At 34.6% G+C, this 13,673-nt stretch overlaps 1 protein-coding gene across 1 annotated transcript in view; it reads left to right on the plus strand.

Moving 5' to 3' along the window:
• Positions 1-13,673, plus strand: part of LOC144976536 (uncharacterized) — a 109,189-nt gene that overhangs the window by 45,551 nt on the left and 49,965 nt on the right. Inside the window, 11 exon segments of the mRNA XM_078920831.1 lie at positions 473-587; positions 935-999; positions 1,001-1,134; positions 4,385-4,497; positions 5,419-5,579; positions 7,474-7,588; positions 8,671-8,930; positions 9,480-9,594; positions 10,330-10,574; positions 11,641-11,755; positions 13,297-13,508. Of these exon segments, the coding sequence (XP_078776957.1) occupies positions 473-587; positions 935-999; positions 1,001-1,134; positions 4,385-4,497; positions 5,419-5,579; positions 7,474-7,588; positions 8,671-8,930; positions 9,480-9,594; positions 10,330-10,574; positions 11,641-11,755; positions 13,297-13,508 (1,650 nt within the window).

The raw sequence follows: 13,673 nt of genomic DNA on the forward strand, positions 1-13,673 counted from the left end.
TTTTGAATATGACCACGAAGCCTATTTGATCATCAAAACTGGATTATTCAATGAGCCACATCAATTATATTCAAACGAAGCTTTTCATTCATTGTTGTTATTAATGTTATGTTGCAGTTGTTGTTGATTTTATTGCTGTTGTTGACTTAAATTTTTGTCTATGTCTATAGCGTGTGTCAAAAATGAATCTTTAACAACTGCTGCTTTAAAAACTTCTTCCAGGTTAATTCCACTTACATGTGCTTTAAAAAAATAGTTAGTCTATTACGAAATGCACTTATTCGTAGGTCTGATAACCCAATTCATTATGGGCTCATTGTTGTAATGGCAATCTAAAAAAATGACGCAAAATATTGTCATTGTCCATTACAACAATGCTAAACTAGGCCCATAATTGCGTTCGGATGTTAGACCTGCATATATGTAAACATCGGTCTACCCTGTCAGTTGTGTCTTTGATTTGCTTACACAGATGCCTGTGTTTATAATGGAGTTCCATACAAACAAGGAGATATTTGGCAAGATGGCTGCGATTTGACATGTGTGTGTGAAGATGCCAAGATGGGAAGCTATCGATGTGACAAACGGTATTTGATATTTTTAACCCTTTCTTTCTTCACCATACTCAAATCAAAGGTTATTGTAATATTATTGTAAAGTATAACAGTATGCGATTTACCCTCACAAAGCCACTCACATTATAACTATTCACAATTACATTACTTTTTACTCAGTATCGAATACATACGCCGTACATAATTTTATTTACCATTGCCGGTAACAATATTTCTTGGACTCATATATTGCCATACTGCCTCTCTTTATGAATGATAATAAAAATAGTCAAGGTAAGGGAATAAAGATAAGTGAAACCTAAACTAAAATAACACCAATGCTCTTTTTCATAATACTCATTCCCGATTCCATCTTTCAGATGTCCCAGCTATAACCAGGTCCCGTCGGGCTGTGTTCTAAGTACAAGCTCCAAAGATGCTTGTTGCCAGGAGCTCACATGCCAACCTGGTGCTGTCCCCACCACTTCTCCATTGCCTTACCCTCTCCCCTACCCCATTCCAGGCAAGGTACCAGGTATCAAGACAGGGCAGACTGTTAACACCAATGGGAACAACCCAAGTAAGTCACGTGTTCATTGTGTTTGATGCCCTTTTAAAAATTTTGATTAACGCAAAATCGCTTGCATCACAGTATCAAGAGGGCAAAATAGATGGCCAAGGTTTCCCTTAAAAGTAAAAAACAATGTTAGCATTCGAAATAAAGTAAGAGTTTAGTCAAGGTCTATCAACAAATTGTTAGTACAAGTTGTGTTACCATGTTCATTTGCCTTCTCAGTTTGGGTAAAGTACAGTTTATATTTGTGTAAAGGACGCCCCCTACTTTTTTTCAAAATGCTATTAATGAGTGTGTATAAGACGTGTCCATTTTTTAGTAAAATAATACATAAACTCCACTGACTTGCACCGTCTTCTGGACGCAAGACGCTGCTATTTTCTATGGTTAATCAAGACACTTTTTGCATGTCTAATAAGTCTGTTCAAAGTGTATGCCGTTCATGTCATATATAAGAGTAATTATGTTGTAATGTTGTCAAGAGGTCAATGACAGATATTATTATACGTTACAACCAAAAAGATCTGAAAAGATTGAAGAGAATTATGTTTAATTTTGCATTTCATTTTACGAGGATTTAGATAATTGTGTTATGATTTTGTCATAGTCTGTTCTAAACTGTTGTAAGTTTGAATCCTTGAGACATATAGGATTCATCACATGACCACCGGATGTAATGGGACAGAGTAGAAATAACCTTTCACTGAACAGTGATGCCAAAACTCCGGGTTTCACAGGAAAAAAACTCCGGTCTGGAGCAAAAAATTTCGGGCTCCGGGCAGCTTCCGTCAAATTCCGGTGAGGTCAATTTGTTCCAAGGATACCCTCTCCCCCTCCCCTCCCTCTTCTAACGACCACATCATCATCATTGCCACTAGTATTACAACCATCATCACTACCACTACTACTGCAACCACCACCACATCATCATCACTACCACTACTACTACAACCACCACATCATCATCAGTATCACAACTACTACTGCAACCACCACCACCACATCATCATTACTACCACTACCACAACTACCATCACCATTACAACCACCACCACCGCATTATCATCACTACACTACTACTACAACCACGACACCACATTATCACTACCACTACTACTACAACCACCACCACCACTACTACAACCACCACAACCACATCGTCATCACTACTACTACTACTGCAACCACTACCACCACATCATCATCACTGCAACTACCACTACAACTACCACTACCACATCATCATCACTACCACTACTACTATAACCACCGACATCACATCATCATCAGTACCACAACTACTACTGCAACCACCACCACCACATCATCATTACTACCACTACCACAACTACCATCACCATTACAACGACCGCCACCACATCATCATCACTACCACTACTACGACAACCACGACACCACATGATCACTACCACTATTACTACAACCACCACCACCACATCAACATCACTACCACCACTACTACAACCACCACAACCACGTCGTCATCACTACTCCTACTGCAACCACCGCCACCACATCATCATCGCTGCAACTACCACTACCACATCATCATCACTACCACTACTACTACAACTTCCAGCATCACATCATCACTAACACTACTACTACAAACCTCACTACCATCATCACTACATCATCATTACCACTACTATTACAACCACCACCACCACATCGTCACTAACACTACTACGACAACCACCACCACCACATCATCATTACCACTACTACTACAACCACCACCACCACCACATCATCACTACCACTACTACTGCAACCACCACCACCACATCATCATCACTGCAACTACCACAACTACTACAACCACTACATCACCATTACCACTACTACTACAACCATCACAACCTCATCATCACTACCTCTAATACTACTTCAACCACCACCACATCATTATCATCACTACCACTACTACTACAACCACCACAACCACATCGTCATCACTACCACAACTACTACTATACTACTACTGCTACAACCGCTACTACAACTACTACTACTACTACTACTACTACTACTACTACTACTACTACTACTACTACTACTACAACCTCCACTACAACATCATCATCACTACCACTACTACTACAACCACCAGCACCACATCATCATCAAGACCACTACTACTACAACAATACAACCACCACCACCACATCATTACTACAATCACCACCACCACCACATCATCATCACCACTACTACTACTACTACTAATACTACTACTAATACTACTACTACTACTACTACTACTACTACTACTACTACTACTACTACTACTACTACTACAACCACCACCACATCATCATCATCACTACCATTTGTACTACAACCACCATCACTACCACATCAACATCACTACCAACACTACTACAACCACCACCACATCATCATCACTACCACTACTACTTCAACCACCACCATATCATTATCACTACCACTACTACTACAATCATCACTACCACTACCACTTCAACCACCACCACCATATCATCATCACTACCACTACTACTACAACAACAACCACTATCACATCTTCATCATGACTACCACTATTAGTACAACCACTAACAACCACATCATCCTCACTACCACCAGTACTACAATCTCTACCATTAGTTTTTGGCACTTTACTTCATTTAAAATAAGGAAACTTTGGGATTGTATTTGGCAATGTGTTTATGTATCATAGTATAATTCTAATCAGTTATCTATTTAGAACTATACAATATGTAAACACAATGCCAAATACCATTCCAATTACTTTTTCTTGTGTGCGGAAATTCCTCTTTCGGCATTGAAATTCCTACGAGTGGTGTCTGAAACTCCTGTGAGTCAAATTTAAAGTTGGCATCTCTGAACTGAACCATAATGACTGCCAAAAGAGAGAAACTCTCACGATTTGGCTATGTTATCCGACGCGATGGGTTGAAGTACCATACTGTGACATGGATCAAAGAATGAGAGGTCTGTCCAAGGTGTGAATGACAACATCAAGGAATAGAAAAGGCTACTGATACAGAAACCAATAGAGGAAGCCATGGACAGACCAGCTCGAAGTAAGTTTCTGCATCAAACATATTCCCCAAGCTTTGAGTGAGTGAGTATTTGATTCTTTTTTAAAGATTTGTTCGATTAAAAAAAAAGGATGAAACAATTGAAAAGAATGGAAAAGAAAACAGGGAAACATTCTAAGATATCTCGTCCTTCTCTATGTCACCAGAGGGTTGCCTGTACAATGGACAGATCTATAAACAGGGTGACTCATGGACTGATCGATGTGACGTCAAGTGCACTTGTCTGGATGAGGACACTGCAGTCTACCACAACTGAAAGGTGATTTTATACACGAAAGTAACATATTCTTGTCGACAGAGTGATATGTTACCCACCGTCCGAAAGCGGTTTTATGTCGGGTGAACCTAATGCTACAAAGGGAATTTAAAGTTAAACTGATGGGAGATATGCTATTTTAGTTTTTCGCATTGAAAGAACCCTATAGTAAATCTGTTTAATAACACATGACTACTTTACTCAAGTCTCATAGTTTTGGCTATGAATGCATTTTTCAGCATCTAAATCGTCCTGACATAATAGAATTATGAGACGATATTCACACACAGTCCTAAAAGTCAAATAATAATCCCCTGAGAGTCGCAATCATTTACATACATTATATTATTACTATATAATATAATATCTTACATTATATTATTACTATATAATATAATATCTTACACAACACGCACTTGTGAAACACCTTAATTGATTAACTCCGCTGAGAATTGATTGAGAGATGTTAAAATTATGCTGCACATAAGAGGAATTATTGTAGAATATATTATAAAATCCTTTTAATTTTCAATGTAATGTTTGTTTTGGTTAACTGACACAATCTCATTATGTTATATTTTTGCTTTTCATTTGCTACAGTAAAATTGTTATTATTATTATTATTATTATTCTTATTATTATTATTTATTTTATTATTTATTATTATTTATTATTATTATTATATTATTATTATTTTATTATTATTATTATTTTTATTATTATTATTATTATTATTATTATTTATTATTATTATTATTATTATTATTATTATTATTATTATTATTATTATTATTATATATTATATTATTATTATTATTATTATTATTATTTATTATATTATTATTATTATTATTATTATTATTATTATTATTATTATATTATTATTATTATTATTGTATTTTTATCATTAAAATAATTTGTCAGGTGTATAGTGTACAAATCCCTTCCCCCGGCCTGTCAGCTGGTTCCAGACCCAAGAGATATTTGCTGTGAGGTACCCAAGTGTTCCAATGGCTCTGACCCAAGTATCTCTACTCTTGTGCCTCCTCAACCGGGTAGGACCACACTGGTACCAGGAACTAAGGGTAAACCTTGGGATTTTTATTAAGTAAAGAAAAAAGTTAACAAATGAGCAAACATAAATTCTCATCGTAAGGAATTACAATGTAGGCAGAAAATGAATATATTATTTTGGAATGCATAGATAATTCACTTGTCACAACTTTGCATATTATACTGTTTTGTTTTTCATTCGTCTGCGCTAATGAGTTTGTGCGTATGTGTGTATTTATGTCTAAAATCACTATTTACTCATTTTGATTAATCGCCTTTGAGAATATCAGATTACAAAAACTTTTTTAAACATCATAACATAACATATCATATAGTATAGGGTGAAATAGGATAAAATCCTTTGAATGCCCTTAATATTAATAGCAATGCTAATTGAAAGATCACAATAATGATAAACATAATAAAGATAATTAATCAACTTAAATGTACCCATGCATGTGTCGTGTACAAACATGTGTCTTTAACCATGACTTGCAAAACACACACCACACATACACTCATGCACCCATACGTATAGAATATGTCTGCATTTCTTCAAGCTGAATACTCTTCCTAATCAAAGACATATTCCTTTCTGTACAATGTAAGTCTTTATAATGTGATATACCCATTGAAAGCGATACTAACCGCTCGAAGCTGTTGACTGTAAAAAGTAATGAACAAAAATGAAAATATAACAGCTTCGGAAAGGAACAAAATACCAAACGCTGAACATTCCAGACTCAAAATACCTTTTCAGCCAATAACAAAAACTGTAACAAGACCTGAAGTGAGTAGAAAAGTGCCAGAAGACAATAGAGAATAAACATTTCGCGGCGGAGATAGGGGCTCAAACCCGCGACCTTACTGGTACGACAACTCCGCCTGGCCTGGAAGAGCGTGACTGTACCATATAAGCTAAACACCACTCCGTAAAACAAAAACTATAAAAACATTGATAGGCACATGACTCATAATCTGGATACACGTCAGAAAAGTATTTAATTTGGCATGTATTGTCCGCAAGCATTATATCATTACTTTTTATATCCAATGAAACAATTTTTAGGCGGTAAGGAGTATAAGATCAGCTCTTGTGCTCAGGAGGATGTCACTTATCATTGAAGACTAAATGTACATGAAAGATTATCGATACCTGCCTTTAATCACCAGCATTTACTAATACCGTATTATGTTGATGAATTTGCTCTCCAGAAATCAAATAAATGATATTTTATTGTCACTGAAATATGTGACCCACTTAAGCCATAGCGACCCCCCAAAAAAGTGTTGTTACTCAGTTACTCCATTGTCTTGAAGATTGTCTATGAAAAAAAACTCAAATGTTATGCTTCTTCCAAAGTACAACAGGACTGCATGCTTCTTATATAACTTTATTTCAAAATAATAACTTTTGATCTGATGATACATTTATGCTATTCTTATGCCTTTTTAAAGATTCATTTAATACATTTGATGCAACACTTTATTTTCTGTCAATCCAAGAAACCATCAGATAATGGTATTCTCTTCTATTTTAAATCCAAGAAATGATTACGCTTTCAATAAACAAAAGTAGAAATAGTAGTGGTTAGCCAAATGTATTTTGGATAAGCTATATTATAACGAATTGGATTACCAGTCTCCGAAATGCCCGCCATCACTTTTCTTGTATGTAAAGAGAAGGTGCCCCGTCAATATAGATTAAACCAGAGAAATGATGTGACACACGTAAACTCCTCTTCTTTTTTTTTCTTCTCCTCTCAAAATCCATCACCACCACCACCACCACCACCACCACCACCACCACCACCATCATCATAATCATCATCATCATCATCATCATCATCATCATCATCATCATCATCATCACCATCGCCAACATCACTCTCATCTTATTTTAATAAAGATTCCTCTTGTCGCCAGCCATGTGTGTCTATAATGGAGCCTACTATTCAGAAGGGCAGCAATGGTATGATGGTTGTGACAAGGTCTGTATCTGTCTCAACGCCACCACCAATCAACAGTCATGCTCTAGCAGGTTAGGATTTTTTTTGGTTTAATGTACTTTTTTGGGGGTATTTTTAACGAAACATTGAATTAAATAATTTTGAAATAACAAACAGGTTAAGAATATGATTTACCTGAACAGTTATTACATGAATGGTCTTATTGCTTTTCAAAGTAACGATTTGCTGAAATTGAATTCTCCTGATATATAAATGTAGATTACATGAATTTACATATAAATGTAAGAGAAGCAAAAGAAAAAAAACAAGAAAATTAGAAAAGTAATAACTAGCATCTGCAAGTTGACAACAATTGTTTTGAGTGATAATAGATGATATTATAGTCAACTGCTGTTCTCTTCTCTAATGCTCTGTGTAGCCTTCAATCTAATTAGCGACAGTTTTCAACTTCAAATCTCGCCGTCTATTTCTAGTTTGTTGTTTGTTAATCATTGGTAATCACATTTTATTGAAAGGTTGTTCATTATGATACATTGTTGTTGTTGTTATTGATATTATTTTTATTATTATTTTTATTATTATTATTATTATTATTATTATTATTATTATTATTAATTATTATTATTATTATTATTGTTGTTGTTTGTTATTGTTATCATTATTATTATAATAATAATTATATTATTATTATATTATTATTATTATTATTATTATTATTTATTATTATTATTATTATTATTATTATTATTATTATTATTATTAATATTATTGTTGTTGTTGTTTTCATTATTATTATTATTATTATTATTATATTATTATTATTATTATTATTATTATTATTATTATTATTATTATTATTATTATTATTATTATTATTATCATTTTTATTGTTGTTAGTGTTGTTGTTATTATTATTATTATTATTGTTGTTATTATTATTATTATTATTATTATTATTATTATTATTATTATTATTATTATTATTATTATTATTATGATTATTATTATGATTATTATTATTATCATATTATTATATTATTATTATTATATATTATTATATTATTATTATTATTATTATTATTATTATTATTATTATTATTATTATTATTGTTGTTATTATTATTATTATTGGTATACTACACATCTTCTCCAGATGTGTGGACTACTCCCAAGTGGCAATTCCCAGTCAGTGTCAGATGGTAGCAGACCCAGCAGACCCAGCCTGTTGTGAGGTACCTCAGTGTGTCCCCACTCCAGGGCCCAATGGATACCCCACCCCGACACCAACGTCACCAGGGGACCCCAAGCCAACACCCACCGTATTTGTTAACATTCCTGGCATAGTTACTGGGAAGTCACCCTTGCCTACTCCCACTCCTGACCCCAATGGTGGACCTACACCAATGCCAAGATGTGAGAAATAGTTTTAAAAATCAGCAGATGCGATAAACATGAACTATTTTTCCACGAAACCATTTAAAAATTGAAAAAAGCGGAGTGATGGTAACATTCATACTATTAGATATATTCGAGCTATTTGTAAACTTCTGTATAATATGGAAAATTTTAAAAGCTAAAACATATTGCATTGATGAATGGGTGATTCTTGTGTTACAGAATAGCCTAAATGGAGTCTATTTGAAATGAAATCATGAAAATAAATCATTGATTTATATTAAGGTTAACTTCTTCTGTATTTTTAAGATAAATATCTTTCACATCACACGGAAATCTTGTGTTTGCTGTTAAAGTGGCGACCGAAGTAGTACATAAGACATCAATAAAAGTTGGGAATATATTTTGTTTTCTTTCTTTGTTTGCGGTTACATTAAAAACAATTGCATAAAACGTTATTCTTTGACTGACTAACTTGATTTTTTTGGTCTCTTATATATGAAATATATAAATGTTTTATAATGAGCCACTCCACACAAAGTTGTTTATTTTTGTTGCATAATTTAGTTGCCTGTGTTTACAAGGGCCAAGAGTACAGACAGGGCATGAAGTGGCAGGATGGCTGTGATTACAACTGTGTCTGTGTCAATGAGACAACAGGATACTACAAATGTGATCAGAGGTATGAGTATCATCTGTTTTGATAAAATAAATCAATAATATAACCTTTTATATACCGCATTCCCACAGATTTCTCATGCTCAATGCGCTTCACACTTCATTTATTCTCACAACAAGACTTATGGAATCAAATGTCTATTTACACGGTACAAGTCGTATATTAGGCATATTTATTGAACTAACACTCCATTGCCCCTAAAATTATGTTATGTTGGGACGGTTTTGATGCTTATTGTCAGAAAAATGAGACTTATGCCAACTTTTTGTTTTATTTAGAAAAAAGTTTTAACACAATCTAAACATTGAATTTGCTTTCGACACTGGTTCAAATCGATATAAAAGCAGGTCAATGTCTATAGCCAGCTGCTCATTAACACCTGAGTAGAATGATGTAATGCGGGTATAATGCCTTACATAAAGACACAACACTGGATTATTAATTTAAATCTTGATTCGTTAAATGTTGAAATCAATATGATTTATAATCGTTACACTAATAGTTTAGACATTGTGAACACATGCGTCACTTTTTTAATGTTATATTTTGGACTCGGGTAATGTAAAGAGAGAAAAATAATCAAATAATGATAGAATACGTGTATAGTACAACTTATTGTCGTGTTTATAGATTATCAAAACATTACAGTTTCTCTTTTCATGAACTGTATTCATCTTATATATTATTCATATGGCAAATGTGATGGCATTCTATGAACACTTTTTTTTAATTTTCAAGGTGCCCTAGCAATCCTGTGGTTCCAATCCAGTGTCAGCTTACCCAGGACCCAAATGATTTCTGTTGTAAAGTAGTAACATGTGACTTCAATCGGCCTACCCCTAACCCATTTGTTACACCTCCCACGGCCTCTAGAGATCCCAATGCTCCCACCCCACCCACCCTCGATCCCAATGCACCCACTCCAACGCCCATCTCTGGTGGTATTCCACTAGCTACGCCACCAACACTCCGACCTGATCTCGGTAAGATATTTATAGTTAAATTATTACCAAAAAAAAAATCTTTTACCAAGGGCTTAAAATTTAAAGTGTGAAAATGGAAGATTCAAATTCCAGCCATAAGACTGCAAAATTCAAATGCAATCTTGCAAAAGGATTAGAAACAAACCAATAAAACAAACATTGACAAACAAAAAATAAACAAAACAATCAAACAAAAACAAAAACATGCAAATCAAATAAACAACTAAAATTACCCCCCCCCCCCCACACACACACACACACACACATACACACAAACACACACACACATACACACAAAAAGCCCCAAATAACCGCAAGGGTTGTGGTGTTGTTTTTTTTTTCGTGTTTTTCATGTTGTTCTTTTTTTTAATTTTATTTTATTCTTTTTCATATTATGATAATCTTTATATCTGTGTTGCAAGTTAATTTCATTTAATTTTTCATCAATTTGATATTGATGCTTTGAATAGGAAATTGGATTAATTATCACTTTATTTGCTGTGCTTACTTTGTTCATTTTGAGAATTGATTTAAGGAACGGTGATTTTTGCATTCACAGATGTACTACCCATTTTCCATATTCCAACATTCAAATGAAAACGTGGAAGTGGTAGGTTTTTCAGTTGGCACTTATTTCCAAAACAAGAGAATTGCATGTTAACAGTTTAATACAGATTGTTTTAAATACAATATTAGTTTTCAAATGATGGCCTGGGTATTGAAAAGTTTCAATGGAATGTGGGGTCAAACCTTGGTTGATTGCATCAGTTGAAATACTTCACAAACCGATTGAAATGAAACAAATATGGCTCTAGATTGAATATTAAGCTGACGGAAACAAGACTAATTTCTGCAATTGTGTATCCCGACTGCACACGTCAAGTCCTTTACTTCCGTCTATCTGGATTTGAAGTATTACCGTTTTAACTTTTAATTTTCGCTGAGGCAGGGTTTTGAGCCTGAAATGTTCATTGATAGGTGGTTTGTTCTTGGTTTTGTTTTTAGCTCTTAATTGTTACTTGCCTTTTCCTTCCAACCCACCCTCCTCTCAACATTTTGTTCCCAGCGTTCTGTGTATATAACGGAGCCCCTTACTCCCAAGGCACAACCTGGACTATCGGATGTGAGACAAAATGTCGCTGTGAGGACGCTACCACTAACTTCTATACTTGTGCCGACAGGTTAGTGGCATGCTCATCAAGCTGAAAGCAAATTTTAGGATTGGCGTGTATTAATTTCAAGCAGAACTTGACGAGCATAATTCTGGCTCTTTCTGTCTCCATCAATTGGTTGATTATCGATTACTGTTTACATTTGGATAGAGTGAGGAAATTTGTTTAGCTCAGAGCCACAGTGGTTGTTTAAACACGTGTCACGCATGCCATTTCTATTGACACCAAAAAGGTAAATTATATTTCCACAGAGTACAATCAAAAGAATGAGAGGGAAGTAGGAGCTAAAACTAGCCGCCGGTTATCGCCTTTGACCTGAAATGTGGCGCCCTTGTTTGCCTTGGGTTTGGTTCCGAAACTTTTCTGTAATGGAGGCAGTAAGCTTGGATTTAATAGTTATAGCTGTTCTATCCATGATATAATCATTGAAGTCTTATTTAATACATTCACTGATAAATTATGTCAATATGTATGGCATTCGACATATACTCAACTCTATTTATTGGTCAATAAAGAGCAGGAATAGATGTTGAATATGACTTGCTTTAACAATATTCGTCTGAAGCGTCTTAGTATACAGAAGCTATTCGTTTGGTATAGAGTGCAAATATATGTTTTAAAATGTTTGAGTTGTCTGACTATTGTGTGTCTTAAATGTTTTTTCTTGAGTGCGTCTATGTTTTTTCTTGTCCCTGAGACTCAACAGTTTTTAAAGCTCCGTATTTTGTTAAGATTTATTTGAAAACTATTTAGTGGTTTCTGATAAGTACCCAATTTTTAGTAAACAAGAAAACAGTTTTACAGATAAAATGATTCAGAAACTCGCAGTTTCTTTCCTGAATTGGGGTGTTTGTTGAGAATGATATTCCTGTCTCTCCACAATCTCCAACTTTGTTCTCAATCTTGACCCGTACCATAAACTCTTAAATAGATGAATGAAATCAATTAATTAAAAGCATTCAAATGTAAAGCGCCATTGTCTTTGGTGTATTTTTGCTCTCCTATAATCTTTTCTTTCATTGTTTTGTATCGCCTCATCTGTGACAGGAGTGGCCGTTATTTATTAATATGATAGACAACCGTATTTTAGGACGGGACATTAGGTGCGTGTTGTCTATTGACTTTAACAATCCCTCAAAACTCGACACCCTATCTGAGCTCTCTAAAATCCCCAATCACTTTTCTTCGTGCCAAACCATTTAGAATTTTTTTTTTGAATAGCATGTAATAGTCATCTTTTATTTAACAAATTAAAGTGGCTATGCCTAATAATTAAATAACACATTCGATTGCTATTGACTCCATACTCCAACACATAATTGAGTGTGTGTATGGATATTGTTGTCTATCGTCTTTCCTTTCTCTTTGTGTCAAGCAGTTGGTGAAAACAGACAAAATGAAACCAAAAGACTGGGCACTTGAGTGACTAATATGACTTTTAAGAATATTTTTTGTCAGAACAACATCACTCAGGTCGAAGTGATTTCAACTTTATAGCACACTTATGAGAATTCCCGCTTATGTCAAAAATGCTTCCTCTCTCTCAACAGATGTCCAACATATATGAACATTCCGACTGGCTGTACCAAAGCAGTGGATCCATCCGATGCTTGTTGTTCTGTTGTTCAATGTGTCCCCGACCCTAACTCTACACCATTCCCTGACCCCAACACAGCTGTACCCAACCCAATGGGACCCGTCCCTACCCTTGTGCCTGGAGTCATCACAGGAAAGCCAGGTCCTGGAATCATAGGACGTAGGGGTGAGTGAGAAGATGGGTGCTATTTTCATGGGCATGTTACGGCACGCAAGATGTTAACAAATTTCTTTATTACATTTAAAGCAATTTTGAACGCATCAATTTTTAAATAGACTGGATGAAGTGGACGTCATTTGGGACTGTTTACTGCTTTTAGATCGGCATTGG

The sequence above is a fragment of the Berghia stephanieae genome, chromosome 7 (assembly GCF_034508935.2).
Source record: "Berghia stephanieae isolate SIO BIC M18660-M18661 chromosome 7, UCSD_Bste_1.3, whole genome shotgun sequence".
Taxonomy (NCBI): Eukaryota; Metazoa; Mollusca; class Gastropoda; order Nudibranchia; family Aeolidiidae; genus Berghia; species Berghia stephanieae.